The following is a 22,511-nucleotide window of genomic DNA, read 5'->3' on the forward strand; positions in this document are numbered from 1 at the left end:
TTCAGTGTTGTAATATTTTTCTGGTCCTTGTGATCAATGACTCCAGCACTTTAAAGTGTTGAGAATTAAGTACCCCTCAAGTCGGTGCTAGGGGGCGTGAGGGATGTTGCACATTTTTCATTATACCTCATGCACAGACTACAATCAAACCTAGTCTTTTTCATGTAATTTTGCTGTTTTTAATGCTTCCGAGGGATCTTTTTTCCAGACATTTATTACAATAGTAAAATGTAACTTAAGTTCATTTTCCCTTTCACACGCATTAACGTGTTTTATTCATTTAAAGTTTTAGTAACCAAAGCAACTGTTGTAATTTCGCTTCGCAATGAATCATTTATTGACACTATCTTGTCTGATTTTGGGGCTTGGAGTGAGGTTTGGTGCATATTTAACATATTAAAAGATCCTATTAGTGATTTTGCTACTGGCATTTCCAAAACAGTGCCCCGGTATGTTCATTTAATGTATGTCGTGTTAATATTTTATATGTACAAATGTAATAACACTTGTGTTTCTGTGTCACCCATTCTTTTTGTATTGCCGTTAACAGTTAATATTTCCTCTCTTTGGAGTTTCAGTTTCGACCCATACCAATTATCAATTGCCCCTACACCATTCCCTGTATTTCCCGTTCTGCCATTTTTTTTTTTTTTAATTTAAGGCCCATTGTGCCCCAGAAATGCTTTTATTTTTATTTCTAAAAGCTTTTTAATGTTGGAGTACTTTCATAGTATCCAAACAGCTACTCATTTGCCAATTACCAGAGACATCTACAGCATTTCGTCTCTTGTTTTTTGGCAATAAGTACAGGTATAGTGAATAAGTATTTTGTATGGAAGTCAAAATACTACTTTGTTTACAATTTGCTACTTTTATGACAAATTGTTCACAATTATCGCTTCTTTTTCAGGTTAAAAACATCTTACATTCCTCTTAACCCATTACCGCATGAGCATTTTGTAAAAAATTGGCTGTTAATTAATGTATCATGAAACCCGCACATTTTTATGCAATCCACTGGCAATCCTACTGTTGCAATTCCAGAGTTATATTCAGCCAATTAATGTTAAAGAAGAGAACTTACATATACATATACATTAAATATTCAGCTTATCGTAATGACCAGTTTTTAGGCGAATCAAGAAGCATTACTGTGAAAGAAACCGTTGCGGTTTGTAAAGATACTTCGTTGGACTGTTTTTCCCATGCCCCCATGTTACAGTTACAGCTGATATATCGACAAGCGTTTATAAGGATGCGAAGGACGAAATGAATAGCTGTTTCTCAAGCAGTCTATGGTTTCATGAAAGAATGTATGGCTTGTGAAAAAAATACATTATATTTTTTTTCAGTTTCTAATAAATGCAGACTATACGAGTCGTATCTCTCACTAAAATGTTAGATTTCAGATAATTTTCAGTTTCATAAAAGCGCTATTCGTGGTACATAAAACTCGTTATTGTAGATACGTTCTTTTTTTTGGAATATCTTTGAATGTATAAAACTGGTACAAAAATTTTGCATTACATTAAACGAACTTTCAGAAGAATATAAATATAAGATTTGAAATTCTTACATTGATAATCTGGGGCACTTATGTATGACAGAGAGATATGCAAAAGATAGTGAAGAAATATACTCAGTAATTAAAAGAAAAGTCTTAGCCCGATTTGAGTGAAAAGTTTACAGTGTTTGACATTTTCCACCATCAAAATGATTATTTTGGAAGAACGGGGTGATCAGATGATCTGAAAGTTTGCATATATGATTTATTGGTCTTGAACTCCATCAAAATTAAGATTTATCCAAACAAAAGAAAATAAATAAATAAAACAAAAAATAAAAAACACCTCATGTCAAACTCTTTTAATATTAAACAGTGTGATATAAAGATTATAGTCGGGGCTTTTCAAATGTATTAAAGAAATCGTGCTTGGAACTTAGAGGAGATTGACGTTTAGTTATATATTTATTGTACTTTGTGAAACATACTTGAATATTTTTCTAAATAAATGATTATTATATTCTTCATATAGCGCTTGGATTCTATAATAAAATCGTTACCAAATTTTCTATCTGGATATTGTTCCCCTTGACTTCACAAAACTCTATCTTAACTCCTATGATGGCTGATTTGTGTCATTCGTGTTTTCGCGCTGCGATCCCGCCAAGCGAATAGTCGAGAATTAACATGTTAAGATGGCGGGAGGGGGGCGGTGCGGAAACACGTTCTTTAGCGGGGGTGCGTGGCGAATTTTAAGAAATAAAACGGCGGGTCGCGGGGCGAAAACACGCTAATTAGCGGGACACAGGGCGAAGTTTAATAGATAAATCTTCGCCTAGCTCGCTTATAAGCATGTTTTCGCCCTGTGACCCCGTCAAGCGAAAAGTCGAAAATTAACAAGTTAAGATGGCGGGGTCGAAAACACGAATAATTCAAAGCAGCCACCATTATCTCTACATACACTTTACATTTCATTAGATTTCTATCAGTTTATGCTTTTTGCTATATTTATACGTGTTTAATAGAATTTAGCTGAAAATTCATATAACACATGATGACCGCCATAATTATGATTACGTGGCCTCCTTTCATGAACATGAATATTGCAAAATGCAGGCTTTAATTATATAATTTCGGATTCTAGAAATTGACTTGTATTTAAAGAAGATTAATGAAAGACAAATTAGCTGAATCCACCATATTTAGTGAAATAGTTGTGACTGACAAATTGTTGATAACATAAGTTTTATGGAGACTTAATTATACTAATATCATTTAATGATATGTTTATTTCTAGTTAATGCTGATGATTTGCTCATATCCTTGAAGAAGTATAATACACTATTCCTTTTAACATAAGAATGGATAAACTACAAAGATTCGCTAATATAAATTAGATAAATTGAAATTGGAATATCATGTTACATTGTTAGCATTTAACGATTTGTTCACATATGTGAAAATGCACATTGAAGTAAAATTGAAATGTGATAATGTTTATAACATAGACACTTTTACTTTTACTTTTTTTAGATGAACAATACATGTATACAAATGTTAAGCGAATACAGGAGTGTTTCAAAGAAGATATCTGCAGAACTCACTACAATCAGGCTATCGATGAACATGTCAAAAAAAGTAACTTGTATGATTAGTTGAGATATTTTGCATATCTAGTTATTTCCCTTTATTTTATAGAATCATAATTGGAAGCGATGGCAAATTGATTTTCCTTGAAAAATAACTGTACTCTTTAATTTTGATTAGATATCCCTTTAATATTTCTCTAATGCTTTTTCTTATGAATAATTTAATTTTACTATTGTGCTTTAGACTTTCTCTACTCTATTACACTTTCAATAACTTTTCAACTTGTATCACGGAATGATTTATTTTTGCTACGAAAAATAATCACAACAAAATAATGATATAATGAACGACAGGTTTTATGTCTTGTCTCAGACACATTAACCACCTTTAAGTATAACGTAAAACCAACAATAAGTACCACGAATCTTGTATATCCTAACTATCTTTCTACTAAACCAAAGAAACAACAACATTATTGAACGTTTGCGAGAAAAGCTTATACATTTTATTATCATATACATGTATATTATACAAAAAAGCATGTCCTGATCAAGCTTTTGAAAAAAGCCCTACTTCAACACAATCAATCACAAATCGAATTGTGCAAATACATGAAATTTTACCACATCATGTGAAAAAATATCCCATAGTCAGTCAAACCAATAAATAACCTCATCATATATGAAAGACCATATACATTGTAAATGTCTTGAATTTAATATGACTCTTTTTTAACTAATTTTTAAAAATACTGTCATTATTTACACTACAGTTTGTTTTTCAAATAAATGCACCTTTCAAAACTATGCTTAAATTTTACAAATTATTTCATTCATTATTGTGTTGAACATAACTACTGATATGCAAAGTTATTGAAAATAAACATTATTACAGATATTGATTTCAGGCAATTTCATTTTCATTGTTATTGTTCTCAATTACCTAATGTTAAGTTTCGTAAATATATTTACCCAGTTTGCTATCAGAATGTTGGTTATAAATGATTTATTTGTTGATAAGAATTCCACTGAAGGAGTTCATCAACCAACTACTTTTTTGTAAAGCATAACCGGATGAGCCATACAAACATTTAACCCATAATTTTTCTGCCGATTTCACTCTTATAACTGCAGAAAAGGAGCTGCAAGTATTTGTTTGTACATCATAATTTGACGACCGAGCAATCACGTTTCCTGACAGCACCAACGCAAGAGGTGAATGTTGCTGGTAGTATGAACAATAATCAACAATAAATTGGTACAATCCCCCGACAGGTGCTGTGAAGATCCCAGTGGAAGTGTCATATCCTGATCCTTCATTGGTCGTTGCTGTGGTAAATATGACGATTTTGCCTGTTATGTCAAGCTTTAGATCTACCACATTGTGTGCAAAGAATGCAACGGAAGGCTTTTTAATTGTTTCTGTAAATTAAGAAAGACTGAGAACATATATCGTTTATTAATCTGTCACGAATGGTACGATTTGCATTTTCTTGCTTTAAAAAGGAATAAAATCAGAGGCAACATATTTTGAATAAACGTCAAATCAAAATATCTTCAAAAACGAATGTTTGGGTTTGAACTCCAACTACCAAAAAAACTTATATATTAAGCAAAAAACAAATGAACATTTTTTTAATTCAAGACTTGATATAATTTATAGGTTTTAATACATGTATTTATGTATTTATACAATGATAATGTAAGTTATTGTCACATTCATCTTTACTATAAAGCTATGAATAGGAAAATTCTCTATTAATGTGCTGACATTCTTTGATCTTACCTGCAAATTCTTTTAACATCTTCCTTCCTTCCTCCATATCAGTTGTGAAATTATTCCGTTGTTCTTCAAATGTTGCTCTCAGTATTTCTGTCAAGAATAAAACAAAATCTTGGTGAACATGTCTTAAATTCTAAACGTAGTATACTTCAAAATTTAAACCTCGGATCAGGTTCAGGAACGCATTGGCGTCATATGGCCATTTGTGAATGTGAATTGGGTTTCTCATCATTGTTAGGAACAATGCGTATCTGATTATCAATATTGTTTACCGCACAAAAAATCATATTCTGATTACCTAGTTTAATTAGGGAAGACATTTTTTCATTAAACATTGATTTTAAGAACTATCTAGTATAATGCATATCTCACAGTATATGATCGTTCTAAAATGTTTTAATATTAGACAATATTGACAAAATGTAAAGATTATTCAGATTATGTTTGGAACGAACACTTCCAATAGTGCATTTTTGTTTAGTTTAAAGAACAAAGAGTAATGTAATTATTTGAAATACATGTATTATGCTATATCTTTTCAAGATAATTATAATGTATATATATGGATACATAATGTTTATGTATATATCGATTTTTAAAATATTTTACGACAAGACAATGCACAGTTATTAACAAACATAAAAGGAAGCCCTAGTTGATAAACAGAATTGAACTTCTTCCAATTAGACGACTAATTTAAAACATAGGTCATTCAACACCATTCACGATTTAAATCGTGGAAAGCATGCTTATAATGCATGATATCGTCAATAGCACACGCCTAAGAATAAGTTAAACCAGATATACTGAAAAAAGTATGAACTTTATAGTGTTCATATGATATATGATGGAAATCAAAGTACATTTAATAATATGCGTTTAAAATTTACCAACTGCATTTATGTATATAATTAATTTAAACGTAAAGTTAACAAATCGGTGAAACTATAAAATCAAAATTTACGAGTGGTATCACTGACAGTTGTTCGAACAAACATTAAAAACGAAACATTTTTCAAGAAAAAGTAAATGCTGTTGTACAAGAAATGTAGATTTCACTCAGTATTACAAAATTTAAACAATATAATCTGTATCAATGAATATTGTTTGTAGTCATTAGTTACATGCATTATGATTGTTTGTTTTGAAATGGAAAACACTAAATGTATAGAATCGGTACTTTCTCCAATTACGATCTTAATTGGAATTTTAGGCTGATTATATACAAAACATTTAGAATTGTACATGTATGAATTTACTCAAAATCCTCTACCGCACCAAAAAAAAAAATATATATATATATAATCAGTAACTTTTCAACAAAATATATTAATCAACATAAAGACAATTCGGTGCTGTATATTGATTTTAGAATAGCATTGTTTACTTGTAACGAGCTTGTCTATGAACCGAATTATTCATTGACAAAGTAATAAAAGAATTGTCTTTAGAATAATACAATAGCAATGTTGATGGTATTTAGGCTGTAATAAATTTCCGCTTAAAGCTTGTAGAAGAATAGGTAAATCAAACTGTAATAAATAAGATAAATACATTACCTTCATTTCTTTCTTTGTCCGGATGATCCCTTTTCATCACCTCCGTGGCATTGTTCTGCAAGCTCTCCCAGTGTTTTAGACACCTCTACACTAGTTTTCTTAATTTCCTCAAGCGTAAATGAAACAGTTTTCTTGCGTTTCCTAATGTCATCCTGCATCGTTTCTACCTTTATTTTCCTGCCTAATCATTTTTTCTAGACAAAATTGCTCGTCATAAGCAAATTTTGAGCACATTGGTTCATTCGCTAAAGGCAAGACTTAAAAGAGTAATTTAAGAGTAAAAGAAGAAACACCAAGCTTCCAGAGAACAAATTGTTTACTTGATTATCAAGGAAAACAAAATGAAAAACGTAGGCTTTAATGACTTCCGTTTTCGCTATTTCGCTATTTTACATATTTTACTTGAAATCATGTGTAGAAGGCTAGTCCAAAAGTTACTGTCTTCTGAAACAACATTTTATCTTAAATTTAAACTTGATTTAGAATATTGCCACCTTCATACCAACCTTGTATATCACTTGAGACAAAAAACCTAGTGTGTAAGATACGTTCGATACGCCTTCTTTTGGAAAAAACAAAACAAATATATTTCAAATCATTTTGACAATACTTCATCTTTAGGTTATAAGTGGTAATATGTAATATAAAAATGTTACATTCCTGTTATCTGCCGATGATATTGTACTTATAGCAACTATGTATTTAGAATAGGACATACAACTTTAAAACTATGTTACACAGTATAAAAATATTGGCCTTGTACTTACCCAAACATCTTGATTACAGCTAAAACTGTTTGCTCAGGCTGCTCATACTCGATCAGGAATACTTACTGCTCAAACTAAAGCTATTTATGTACTCTTAAGCATATACAAAAAGGTATGAAGCGACATATGTACAAGTAAACACATATGCATATGTGAAAATATTCTCCAAAATGAATAAAGTTTGTGGCTATATTGGGTTGGACGCCTGTTATATATATTTTGTTGAAAACTGTGTCAGCAAATTGAAGTAAATTTAGTAATATGAATGTAAGCATAATAAATAAACAAAAGATTTTCATTGGGAAGTAATTTGTCTGGTACTAAAAGATATTAGAATTGAAATCTCAAATCTGTGCGTTGTTAAAAATATAAGATGGAACGATTTTGCTGAAAATCCGATACTACAATAGCAAGAGCTGTTTAACACATTATATTGCATTAAGTATTGGGAGATTATGTTCATCATTTTAACTGTACTGTTAATTAAGACTCACCCCGAAATGGTACTGTAAGAAACAAAATTACGATTGTTTAAAAACATGGAAGAATACTAGTGTTAGTTAATATTGAATAAATCACATAGGGTACATTAGGAACTTTCGCAGCGGAATCGTACAAATATAGGTATTGTTCTAGGACGCTGAAATTGTTTGCCAGTGAAACAAAGATTGAAAACGACTGTCAAATTATTGTTATGAATGTAAAGCATATATTATTATATTGCCCTCTGTATGATTCTGTATGATTCTATTTACGACTTGATTTTCAGATTGTATTTTATATTTCAGCTTACTTGTGTACATTGATAATACTCTGATTCACTTATAAAATATGCGACAATTGGAACATCATCCCGACGAAGAATAGAATTATGACGGCAAAGTTGATATTCCGATTATTCCAAAAAGAAACGTTAAAAACGACATTTTAACCTAGTACCAAATGAAAAGGGCATCAAATAATTATACAAGTGACGTCATTTACGCGTCACGTCATTAAATTGCTATCAACCTGGTATTTCACTGACACAACGAAACAGGCTTAAATTCGAAACAGTGAAAATATATTCAATTGGAATAATTTCAACTGTTTCAAACAGTGAAATTATCAGATTAATTCTCACTGATATATTTCTGGGTTAACCACCCGAAAAGCATATAATTTAAGCGATGTCATAAATATTGTCATATGTATGGTCTTAAATAGCAATATCACTTCAATGATCTTCTAATAGTAATGAATTTGCCATTTACTTATAAATGAATTAAAATGATATAGAGAAATACAATATAAGCTTGCAAGAATCATGTTATAGTCATATAATATTGACATATTGTTACAGTAACTTACCTTGATAAGATCTTGATAAACAATTGCAATTATTATCAGAGTATCCTATGACAAGGAGAGCGTGAATTTTGACAAGTGTAAAGTACATTGTAATATAGATATAAAATAAGAAAACCACGTATCTAGGATTTAGTATACAACCCTCTTTAAAAATCGACTGAAATTAGCAGATGTAGTGGGTAGGTTTTCTTAATTAATGTTATACTCTACTTGACATTAAAAATATATTATCCTCTGAAGAGAAAAACTAAAAAACTAGTCATTTTAAATGCATTAATCATGTTTTTGTGTTTTCTTGTAAAACATCTGTCATGTGCAGATTAAGTTACACTTTAATAGTTTTCTTAGACTTGCTTATTTCTCGTGGGAAACATTTGTAGATTAACAGAGTTATAAAGAACAGCTATATTACAAGCAAAAACTATGTTATGTATTATGCAGTCGAAATAACAAAAAATCAGGAAAGGGAAGCACAATCTATTCAAGCTACTCTTGTGCAAATAAAACAATAAATTATTGTTTTTACGAAACAGGCAAGTGTATATTCAATCCTTTTTGCATTTCTACGTATATTGGTTCTAGAATTATTCAGCCAATAAAAATTAAATCATACTCATTTATTATTTACTTAAATATTTAGCTTATCATTATAATCTATGTTTAAGAAGGTAAGTGTGGAAGAAGAATATCGTTGCATATCTAAAGATACTTCTCCGTGTCCTTCAGTAACAAATAACATATCGACTAGCATGTATAAGGATGCGAAGAACCAATCAATATTATTATTATTAAATGAACAGTTTGGGCATTTCTCACGCACACAACGGTTGCATGGAAGCATTTATGGCTTGTCGAAAAAAAAAATCAGTTTCCATTGAATGCGGACTATATCTAGCTAAAATAGTTTTAAATCATTTTCAATTTCATACAGCGAGAGAAGAGATATGAAAAAATGCATTGGCGTTCCTTTACATTGTTAATTACTTAGGTAAGTTGTTATCCTTAATTCTTTTATAAGATGTTAATTAGTTTTGCCTTTTATTTCATTTAGTTTTAAACAGTGTAATGTGACTCATATCTTACTTTAATTTATCGAAAAACATAAGATTATAGTCGGAACAATCATATTAAGCTACACCTTGTGGTTTATTTTATATGTAAAAATACTTAGGAAACGTTAGAAAGACGAACTCGTGTGATCGAAACTTATTGGAGACTGACGTTATTTCCGAAGTACTTGGCAAAGTTAACTTTATTTTTTCCTAAACATATTATTGATTTATTATTCATATACACATTAAGAAGACAACGTTACCAATATTTCAATATGCCCTTTGTTTCTCACTGATTCTACTTACACATTAACCCCGAGAAAACACTTAGTCTAGACACTTAACATTTCGTAAGCATTTTATCATTTCTATCATTTTCTGTGTTTCTATATTGTATTTTGTATAATATCATGTTAAAATTTATTTCCACAATTGGTTATTATTGGAAATTCAAATAACATATCTGACCTCTTTTCCTGAACACAGCTTTTTAAAAACTGCAAATTGCAGGTACAAAGTTTAATTATCTATTTATTTCGGATTCGTGTTCGGCTTATATAGAAATTTGTCTAGGTTTAAGGTAAAAAAGAATTAACTTGATTGACTCCAATCACAGACAAACATTCAGGCATAAGTTATGTGGATAATAAAACATATTAATTACATTTAACGGTATATATGAGTGGAGCATAACTCAAAAAGTGTTTGAGATATCAACATGAAATGTCATAGGTGGATAGATCTTATTGAGGAGGAATGTTGTGCGCAAGAATGATAACTCTTCCCTATACAATTTTTGAGTTATTGCCCTTTGTTTTTTTTCATGCTATTTTGTCCAGAGCTTATCTGAAAAAGTATTTGAGGTATCAGCTTGAAACTTCAAAGGTGGATGGATCTCATTGAGGAGGAGTGCAGTGCTTAAGAATGATAATTCTACCTGCATTATTATTTGAGTTATTGCCCTTTGTTATTTTCAAAAATTAATTTTGTCCAGAGCATAACTCAAAAAGCCTTTGAGATATCAAAATGAAACTTCATAGGTGCATAGATCTCACTCAGGAGGTGTGCACTGCACAAGAATGATAACTCTACCTTTTATAATTGTTGTGTTATTGCCCTTTGTTCTTTTTCATACTTAATTTTTTCAATTCAATTTTTTCTCAAAAAGTATTTGAGGTATCAACTTGAAACTTCAATAGGTGGATAGATTTTACTGAGGAGGGATGCAGCACACAAGAATGATAAACTACCCTGCATTATTTTTCAGTAATTGCCCTTTGTTTTTTTCAGCCATCAGTATTCACATAGGTTTCAAATCTGTAATCACTATAGCCATCAGTTTTCATTACCAAAAGACCTCTTAAAATGGAATTATTCCGCTCTACTACATATACATTCTTCCAATGAGCAAACACATTCGGCGGGGGATGGCCATGTTGACATTGCTCTTGTTTCAATTTGAGCTAATGGTTTTCCAGGTGAATCCGTTGCTTCTATGATATTTATTGATGCTGCTGGTATTACTTCTATATAAGGATCTTCTTGTATGCAACCACAAATAGCTTTCACAGTGTTATTTTCAAGTTTGATGTAATCACCTTCTTCATCCTTTGCCTTTTCATGGGGATAACGTGACATTGCGTCAGCATCAATGTTCTTGTGACCTGGTCTATAGATTATGTTGAAATCATATGCACCTAATGCAGAAGCCCATCTCTGACCTGTTGCGTCTAATTTAGCACTTGTCAATATATGCGTAAGCGGATTGTTGTCAGTGTAAACTGTAAAATGATTTCCTTGTAAATAGTCACTAAATTTATCTGTTATAGCCCACTTCAATGCCAAAAACTCAAGTTTGAATGCTGGATAGTTCTTTTCAGATTTTGTTAAACTTCTGCTTGCATAAGCTATGACTCTATTCTTATCTTCATGCTTCTGGTATAATATTCCACCAAGTCCGAACCCACATGCGTCCGTATGTACTTCAAATGGTTTAGAAAAATCTGGATAAGCTAAGACGGGTGGTGAAGTTAAAATATCCTTCAAGTGATCAAATGTTTTCTGTTCTGTATCTGTCCATTTCCATTCTTTCTGTTTAGTTTTACCATTTTTCTTTGACGATGCTGGAGGAAGAAGTTCATTTAATGGTCTAGTTATTTTTGAAAAATCTTTTACGAAACGTCTGTAATATCCAGTGAAAGCTAAAAATGATCTGAGTGAATCTGCATTTGTCGGTACTGGCCAATTCTTTACTTTTTCTATCTTATCAGGATCTGTCTCAACTCCAAATTCACTTACAACATGTCCGAGAAATTTCACTTTCTTTTGAAGAAAATAGCATTTATCTGCTAATAGTTTTAAATTACATTCTTGAAGTCTTGTTAGAACTAGATCCAGTCTTTCTAAATGTTGCTCAAAACTATTTGAAAATATGATGAGGTCATCTAGGTATATAACACAGATTTTCATATTGTAGTCACCAAGGCATTCCTCCATAAGTCTCTGATAAGTTGCTGGTGCGTTGCAAAGACCAAACGGCATTTTGTTGTAATGAAAAAATCCAAGGCTTCCGACTGTAAAAGCTGTTCGTTCTTTGTGTATTTCTTCGATAGGAACTTGATGATATCCACTTTTCATGTCTATTACACTGAAACACTTTGACGAGCCTAAACAATCAAAAATTTCTTCTATTCGGGGTAGAGCGTAAGCATCTTTTATTGTCCTTTTGTTTAACATTCTGTAGTCAACACACATTCGTAGTTTTCCATTTTTCTTTCTAACTAAAACGATGTTTGATGCCCATGGAGATTTTGATTTAGAAATAATTCCACTAGCCAATAATTGTTCAAGATGTTTTCTCACTTCATCAATCATAGCAGGAGGTATTCTACGACGACGTTGTTTGAATGGAATGTCATTCACTAAATCTATGCGATGTTTTATCATTTCACAATTGCCAATGTCTGAATCGTCTTTTGAAAAAATATCTATGTGTGCTTCTAGAAGGTCATATATCTGTTTTGTTTCATCTGCTGTCAGTTTCTATTCGATATGAATTTCATCTAATATTTTTGATTTGTGTTCATTTTCCAACTTCTGAAATATTGATTCGTCTATGGTTACAGGTTGTATTTCACAAATGATTTATTTCGGAGAAATTGTAACAGAACTACACGTGATGTTTGATATGTTCACAAATATTTCATCATTCTTCTTGTAACTGTAGTTTATCATTGATGGTGTAATGACAACAAAGTCTGGTAAGTTTGTATCATCGGTTTCTTGTAATATTGCACAGGTATCATGGAATTTCAGTTCTTTGTCTGTATATCCTCTCACATTTATCGACTGATTAGGTCCAATAACTATCAAATTCGGTTCTGCTGATCGTACGATAGCAATTCTGTTTTTGTTTCGTTTCAACTCCCTTTGTTGTATTGTAAGACATCGAAAGGTCAGATACCAAGGCGTATGTAAACTTGACTTAACATTGTTGAAGTAATTCATTCAAAATGTTTGTGCCTAAGAGTACTGGTGTCTTTTCACTGTATTTAGTTTCTGGTGTTATCAGGAATAAACACTGTTGTTCTTTTGATTGTGGAATTCCAAATGTTGAAAGAGATGCTTCGATGTATCCTAAGTATGGCAAGTTACTTCCGTCAGCACATTCTACCTTTAATATTTCTGTCAGAGGATTAAGTGGTATATCTTTCAAATGTTCATCATAAAAACTTTTACTTATGCTGCTAATACAACTTCCAGTGTCTAGTAATGCTGATGTTTTTATCTTATTTATTTCTATTGAAGCTTCTGTTGATGGTCCGACTAATTTAGGATCTTCTAAGTAATATTCCTTGCCTCTATTCGATCCCACAATTGAGGCAGTCACTAGTTTGGGCAGTTCCTGGCTATATGACCCTTTTTGTTGCATTTATAACAAGTAGGTAGCATGTTCTCTGCACCAATAGGACGAGTTGGCTGATATGATCTACGACCTCTACCTCTATCATTGAAGTTTCTTCTGAAATTTCCCCTATATCCTCTCTGTTGATAATTGGAACCATGTTGTTGTTGTTGATAATGTGGCTGAGTATTCTGTTCTTTCTCTTTTTCTAACTTATCTATTCTAGCATTCATCTTCACCAATAATTCTTTCACTTCACTTAACTCTGATTTCTGCTCCACTCTCATAGCTACGTTGCATTTAGTTCTACTGTCATTTTCTTTTTCTTCTTCTAGACTACTTTCTATTTTCCGTAATTCTATTTTAAACTTGTCATAATCCTTCACTGTTTCAAATTTGTAGTTTGCTGCTTGTTTAAGTTTTGTTCGAAGTCCATTGTATAACACATTCATTAACATTTCCTCTTGTGTTCCTGTCAATGCCTTTAATTCCACGGCTTGTGAGAATATATCTTCACATCGAGCTCAGTAACCTAAAAACAATTTATGCATATAAATATCTGTATCTGTTTTCTGTAATCTGTAAATCTGTAATCTGCAATCTGTAATCTTATCTGTAGAAAATTGGAAACAAATATGTGCTGCAAATCACAGCTATTAGTTATAAAGATGACAGAGAATCTGTAATCTTATCTGTAGAAAATTGGAAACAAATATGTGCTGCAAATCACAGCTATTAGTTATAAAGATGACAGATATTAACTTAAATTAATTAATCACAATTTACTTCTAAATCAAATTGTAATCACAGACCACAGCAGGTTGGTAGAACCAATCAAAATAAATAGTATAACTGTTCCAAATTTTAAACAAAAATCACTGCGAACACCTAACTACCAGTAAAATCCCGCTCGAAATGTAACAACACAATGAACCAACCGACAAAATACCAGATTTACCGTAAAACAATAATCCGACTTAATCTGCTGAATATATTACACTCAAATATTACGGAGAAAATGAATGGATGATGAAGAATTATAGAAATAGATATTTGTTAAAGAGAAGATAACTCCATGCAGTAAATACCTCAACCAAGTGCTTTGTTGTGAACTTCTCTTACAGATCTTTACATTTATTCTTACATAAAAAAATATACTCACATTCCTTATAGCATTAACTAATACATACAATTATTATGTACTGGGTCACCAAATTAATTAATAAATAAAATATCAATTACTTAAAATTCCTTTATCTTGACTTGAAGCGAAATCTTATTTGTAATTAATAATTAAGTAACTTTAGATTAATCTAATCTTGATATTAACACAAATTCTAGCAAAATATATTCTCTGTTAAGCTTTATCTTTACACAACTTACAAAAGTAATAACATGTATTGTTACAGTATGTCTTAAATCTTACTGAATATAATTGCTTAACTTAGAGACTTATAAATCAACAATTACATGATTAATTACATAATTAATATGAAATTTTCCTTCAAAATGTAAATTATAATTTACTTAAATTTTATAAACAGATAAAAATATACAAATAGTGACCCAGGTAAATATTTACACTTAAACTCACCAATATACAATACTAACACCTAGGTAATAAGTGATTCACTTGTCCAATTTCACACACACAGTCATACAGTTCCACAATGATGCTGCTCCTCTCACAATGCTGAAATCTGTCCTCAGATTGATCTATGCAATAACCAAACAATCCACATTCCAATACCAATGACACTGTACCACGCCAATCCACACCACTGTACCACGACAATCCACACAACCATACCACGCCAATCCACACCACTGTACCACGCCAATCCACACCACTTTACCACGCCAATCCACACCGATGTACCACGACAATCCACACCTCGTATATCAGCAATCACAACGTTGGGCGCCAGTCTAGCAGCTGGGCCTCTAAGGTCTCAGGGTTAAACAACACAATAGGGTTTTTGGCTAGATATTTTTTTCGGGTAGTATTTCAAAATAAATAACACAAAACAGAATGGGCCTGAAAAAAAATAAGGCATCATAAATATATTACAAAAAAAATATAGGTAAAATTTTTATAAAATTTTAAAAAAAATCAATTTTTAAAAAAGAATCTTTAAAGTCTTATTTTTAAAAATTATTAAAATTACTCCTTTATAAAACATTATAAATATTACTTGTAAAACCTGTCACTTTCACTTTGTAAAAGTAAAAACTCATCTAAAACCACTATTTACATACATGTAAATATGTATATAACTTACACAAAAACAAAAAATCATTATAACCTTTTGAGTGAAAAAAAGTACCCTCTTTTTATTTTATAAATATCCTCCACAAAAAATCACTCGACCTCCCGTGTTGTGACTTGTGCTGTAAATTAAGGTTATATTCATGCAAGATGTTAAGAATAGGAGAAATAGTATTTTAGATCATCGCCATTACAAATTCTTACACAAAAATCCAAAACAACTCAAGAATCAGTCCAAGACATATAAAACCCATAAAACATGAAAAACATACATATAATTTAATTTTAAACCATTTAAACCTAGAGATAGATAACCAACTGTAAACCCAAAAAGAATAAATACCTTAGTCCAATTCTCCTCCAAACACTTTAAATATAAAATAAACTATCAAAGAGCAAAGCAAAATATCAACCTTCTCTAACTCTAAAACTTTTTGAAACTACACACCAAACCTGGTCATGTGATCACAATATAAGAAGAATAGAGCTCTCATCTGATTGGATGAAAACATACACCTGTCAACTCAGATTATAAATAGTTAAACATGTACAATATATTGGAATGTGTGAGAAGTTTTCACTAGTATTAAAGACCAATGATGCCTGTAAACATTAAAGGCACATCATGACCAAAAATATAAATATTTAAAAAAATGATTAAATGTTAAAATATTAGCACTGCTACATTATGGTGACAAGATTACATTGAAAAAGAGAACTTACTCTAGGAAATTACTAAATCATTTTTCTGTTTGAAACTGTGAAAAATTAATTGAAATATTTCGTTTAAACCAACAGCTAAAATAGGTTTAGCTTGGGGTCTGAATAACAGCTGATCAGGAAACAATGGAAAAATTAACAACATAGTTCCATGATATGTAGTTGTAACTAAATAGGTTTTTGACATCTAGAATATATAAAAGATTTATATTAATAGCAATCTGTTTTAACACCAATATTTTAAAATCAAAGTTCGTGTTTTTAATATGAAAAGTTTGGAATAAATCAATTACGGTATGTAAAAAAACATACTTTCAAAGAATTCATTGAACAATATTTCTAGTATGACACTTGTTGATAAAAAAAAAATACTTAAAAATCCCCTTCAAAGACTTTGCGTGCAAATATGGAGCATAACACATTCCTTAACAAGTGAAAAGGACACACATTGTGGTAATCACAATATCCTTTGATTGTGCTCAAATTATTTGAAAAACAAAACATCTATATTTCCTTTCCCTTTATTTACAGTATAAAGTGATACCATCTAGATTTGATCCACTTCATATTTATTCTTTGTGCTTATTTTTAAGGACATCTTTCCCGTTGACAAATTAATTAAATATTTCTCCAATGATCTGTTTGATGAATTATTTCATATCACTTTTCCGCATGAAACCTCACTTTCGCATAGAACACAAAAAGTATTTTAATAAGTTCACATAGATATAGCATAAACTATTGAATATCCTTTTTCTTTTCCAATTTCGAAACGATATTTATATATTGAGACATACATGCACATATAGCTGATGATAAGAAATCAATTAAGTTAAAGTTTAACATTTGCCGTTTTGAAAACATCTATAAATATAAAAAACAAACAAACACAATGCTAATGAGGGCCATCATGATGCATTAAGTCTTACGTATATAAAACAGAACATAGTACATATAGTAGAATATAAAAGTAACTTTCTTAGACTTTGTATTTGTCTATGAGAAGCGTCAAAAAACTTAATTCTCTAGAGACTTAGTTATTATATACCAATAAATTATAATACAAAAGGAAATCAAAATTAATGAACTGAACTTCTATAAGTTGTTGTGTATATTGCCAAATTATCCCACTTCTATTTTCTCTTTTATTTCTTCTGAAGCAATTTGAAAATGAATCAGAATAATAGGAGTATTCTAGTTCTTATCTGTTTTCTATGTAAAAAGTCATATTATATATGATAATGGTTATATATGTCTCTTATAAATCTTAGTTGATTTGTATTTTAATGTATATGAATTTTATGTATTATACGTGTATTTGTAAAAAAATCCTGTTACATTTCATGCGTAAGGTTAATGAATGTTTTACTTATTGACAAGAGTTCCACTGAAGGAGTTCATCCTCCAACTATCTTTATATAAGGCATAACTGGATAAGCCAGACAAACCTTTGACTCATATCTTCTCTTCCGATTTCACTCTTATTACAGCAGAAAAGGAGGAGCAAGGATAGCCGTTTGCAACATAATTTGACGATCGAGCCATCACGTTTCCTGATAGTACCAACGCAAGAGGTGAATGTGTCTTCGTGTATGTACAATAGTTTATAATAAATTGGTACAATCCCCCGACAGGTGCTGTGAAGATTCCAGTGGAAGTGTCATATCCTGATCCTTCATTGGTCGTGGCTGTGGTAAATATGATGATTTTGTCGAACTTGTCAAGCTTTAGATCTACCACATTGTGTGCAAAGAATGCAATGGAAGGTTTCTTCATGTTTTCTGTAAAATAAGAAAGACAGAGAAAAGATTTAAGAAAGTAAATGTGTTGGATAACGTTTATTATTCTATCATAAATTATACGATTTGCATTTACTTGCTTAAAAAAGGATTAAGATAAACGTCAAATTGAAATACCCACACAAATGAATGTTTTGGATAGAACTCTAAAAACCAAACAGAAACTTATGTTCTCCAAAAGCAAAAGAACAAATAAACACAACTTAATTCTAACTCATATCCTGATATGACTTATAAGTTTTAATACATGTATCTATGATTATTTATTTGAATATACAATGATAATGTAAGTAATTGTCGCATTCATCTTTACGTTTAATCTATGAAAAGAAAAATACTTGATTAATGTGCTGATATTCTTTGATCTTACCTGAAAGTTCTTTTAACATCTTCCTTCCTTCTTCCATATCAGTTGTGAAATTATTCCGTTGTTCTTCGAATGTTGCTTTCAATATTTCTGTCAAGAATTAAACAAAATCTTGGTTCTTCATTCTTAAAATAGTATACTTCAAATTTTAAGCCAGATTTTGGACATTTCGGGCTAAATTTATAGACACCTTGTAGAGCACATTGGCGTCACATGGATATTTGTGAATGTGAATTGGGTTTCTCATCATTGTTAGCAACAATTCGTATCTGATTATCAATATTGTTTACCGCACAAAAAATCATATTCTGATTACCTAGTTTAATTAGGGAAGACATTTTTTCATTAAACATTGATGTTAAGAACTATCTAGTATAATGCATATCTCACAGTATATGATCGTTCTAAAATGTTTTAATATTAGACAATATTGACAAAATGTAAAGATAATTCAGATTATGTATTAAACGAACACTTCTAGTAGTGCATTTTTGTTTAGTTTAATGAACAAAGAGTAATGTAATTATTTGAAATACATGTATTATGCTATATCTTTTCAAGAGAATTATAATGTATATATATGGATACATAATGTTTATGTATATATCGATTTTTAAAATGTTTTACGACAAGACAATGCACAGTTATTAACAAACATAAAAGGAAGCCCTAGTTGATAAACAGAATTGAACTTCTTCCAATTAGACGACTAATTCAAAACATAGGTCATTCAACACCATTCACGATTTAAATCGTGGAAAGCATGCTTATAATGCATTATATCGTCAATGTATCTTAGCACACGCCTAAGAATAAGTTAAACCAGATATACTGAAAAAGTATGAACTGTATAGTGTTCATATGATACATGATGGAAATCAAAGTACATTTAATAATATACGTTTAAAATTTACCACTCATTTATGTATATAATTAATTTAAACGAGTTAACAATCGGTGAAACTATAAAATCAAAATTTACGTGGGTATCACTGACAGTTGTTCGAACAAACATTAAAAACGAACATTTTCAAGAAAAGTAAATGCTGTTGTACAAGAAATGTAGATTTCACTCAGTATACAAATTTAAACAATATAATCTGTATCAATGAATATTGTTGTAGTCATTAGTTACATGCATTATGATTGTTGTTTTTGAAATGGAAACACTAAATGTATAGAATCGGTACTTTCTCCAATTACGATCTTAATTGGAATTTTAGGCTGATTATATACAAAACATTTAGAATTGTACATGTATGAATTTACTCAAAATCCTCTACCGCACCAAAAAAAAAAAATATATATATATATAATCAGTAACTTTCAACAAATATATTAATCAACATAAGACAATTCGGTGCTGTATATTGATTTTAGAATAGCATTGTTTACTTGTAACGAGCTTATCTATGAACCGTATTATCCATTGACAAAGTAATAAAAGAATTGTCTTTAGAATAATACAATAGCAAATGTTGATGGTATTAGGTTGTAATAAATTTCCCTTAAAGCTTGTAGAAGAATAGGTAAATTAAACTGTAATAATTAGATAAATACATTACCTTCATTTCTTTCTTTGTCGCGGATGATCCCTTTCATCACCTCCGTGGCATTGTTCTGCAAGCTCTCCAGTGTTTTAGACACCTCTACACTAGTTTTCTTAATTTCCTCAAGCGTAAATGAAACAGTTTCTTGCGTTTTCTTAATGTCATCCTGCATCGTTTCTACCTTTATTTCCTGCCTAATCATTTTTTCTAACAATTGCTCGTCATAAGCAAATTTTGAGCACATTGGTTCATTCGCTAAAGGCAGACTTAAAGAGTAATTTAAGAGTAAAAGAAGAAACACCAAGCTTCCAGAGAACAACATTGTTTACTTGATTATCAGGGAAACAAAATGAAAATGAAAACGTAGGCTTTAATGACTTCCGTTTTCGCTATTTCGCTATTTTACATATTTAACTTGAAATCATGTGTAGAAGGCTAGTCAAAAAGTTACTGTCTTCTGAAACAAACATTTTATCTTAAATTTAAACTTGATTTAGAATATTGCCACCTCATACCTTATATATCACTTGAGACAAAACCTAGTGTGTAAGATACGTTCGATACGCCTTCTTTTGGAAAAAACAAAACAAATATATTTCAAATCATTTTGACAATACTTCATCTTTAGGTTATAAGTGGTAATATGTAATATAAAAATGTTACATTCCTGTTATCTGCCGATGATATTGTACTTATAGCAACTATGTATTTAGAATAGGACATACAACTTTAAACTATGTTACACAGTATAAAAATATTGGCCTTGTACTTACCAAACATCTTGATTACAGCTAAAACTGTTGCTCAGGCTGCTCATACTCGATCAGGAATACTTACTGCTCAAACTAAAGCTATTTATGTATCTCTTAAGCATATACAAAAAGGTATGAAGCGACATATGTACAAGTAAACACATATGCATATGTGAAAATATTCTCCAAAATGAATAAGTTTGTGGCTATATTGGTTGGACGCCTGTTATATATATTTTGTTGGAAAACTGTGTCAGCAAATTGGAGTAAATTTAGTAATATGAATGTAAGCATGATAAATAAACAAAGATTTTCATTGGGAAGTAATTTGTCAGGTAAAAGATATTAGAATTGAAATCTCAAATCTGTGCGTTGTTAAAAATATAAGATGGAACGATTTTGCTGAAAATCCGATACTACAATAGCAAGAGCTGTTTAACATTATATTGCATTAAGTATTGGGAGATTATGTTCATCATTTTAACTGTACTGTTAATTAAGACTCACCCCGAAATGGTACTGTAAGAAACAAATTACGATTGTTTAAAACATTGAAGAATACTAGTGTTAGTTAATATTGAATAAATCACATAGGGTACATTAGGAAACTTTCGCAGCGGAATCGTACAAATAGGTATTGTTCTAGGACGCTGAAATTGTTTGCCAGTGAAACAAAGATTGAAAACGACTGTCAAATTATTGTTATGAATGTAAAGCATATATTATTATATTGCCCTCTGTATGATTCTGTATGATTCTATTTACGACTTGATTTTCAGATTGTATTTTATATTTCAGCTTACTTGTGTACATTGATAATACTCTGAATTCACTTATAAATTATGCGACAATTGGAACATCATCCGACGAAAGAATAGAATTATGACGGCAAAGTTGATATTCCGATTATTCCAAAGAAACGTTAAAAACGACATTTTAACCTAGTACCAAATGAAAAGCGCGTCAAATAATTATACAAAGTGACGTCATTTACGACGTCACGTCATTAAATTGCTATCCTGGTATTTCACTGACACAACGAAACAGGCTTAAATTCGAAACAGTGAAAATATCAAATTGATAATTTCACTGTTTCAAACAGTGAAATTATCAGATTATATCTCACTGATATATTTCTGTTAACCACCGAAAAGCATATAATTTAAGCGATGTCATAAATATTGTCATATGTATGGTCTTAAAATAGCAAGTATCACTTCTATGATCTTCTAATAGTATAATGAATTTGCCATTTACTTATAAATGAATTATAATGATATAGAGAAATACGATATAAGCTTGCAAGAATCATGTTATAGTCATTTATTTCATGCTTTCCAGTGTTTTATTGTAATATATCAAATGATTATATTCTGATAAACCACTAGTGAAATTTATAAAATATAATTTTCACTGTAGCCGAACTATATGTGAATGCGGATGAAAAGAAAATCATAACTAAATGGAATAACAGGCAGAAATAAATGCCGTCATACGTAAATTTTGCTTCTTTAGGAAAAGTAAGTCGATGTCACCATACATCATG

At 30.6% G+C, this 22,511-nt stretch overlaps 1 protein-coding gene across 2 annotated transcripts; it reads right to left on the reverse strand.

The window, feature by feature from the left end:
- Window positions 1-3,572: 3,572 nt before the first annotated feature.
- LOC132720638 (uncharacterized) lies at window positions 3,573-20,619 on the reverse strand. 2 transcript variants are annotated; one of them, XM_060704808.1, is made up of 3 exons: window positions 20,229-20,602; window positions 4,880-4,966; window positions 3,573-4,515 (listed from the first exon to the last, which is right to left on the reverse strand). In XM_060704808.1, exons 1-3 carry the CDS (start codon window positions 20,533-20,535, stop codon window positions 4,100-4,102), a joined length of 810 nt encoding a protein of 269 aa, XP_060560791.1. In that variant the 5' UTR covers window positions 20,536-20,602; the 3' UTR covers window positions 3,573-4,099. The 2 variants fall into 2 exon arrangements, with proteins under 2 accessions (XP_060560791.1, XP_060560799.1); XM_060704816.1 differs by lacking the exons at window positions 3,573-4,515; window positions 4,880-4,966 and adding exons at window positions 17,249-18,278; window positions 18,667-18,753 and having other exon boundaries at window positions 20,229-20,619.
- Window positions 20,620-22,511: the final 1,892 nt, after the last annotated feature.

This window comes from Ruditapes philippinarum, unplaced genomic scaffold (genome assembly GCF_026571515.1).
Source record: "Ruditapes philippinarum isolate M1 unplaced genomic scaffold, ASM2657151v2 ctg5349_1_1_1_1, whole genome shotgun sequence".
Classification (NCBI taxonomy): Eukaryota; Metazoa; Mollusca; class Bivalvia; order Venerida; family Veneridae; genus Ruditapes; species Ruditapes philippinarum.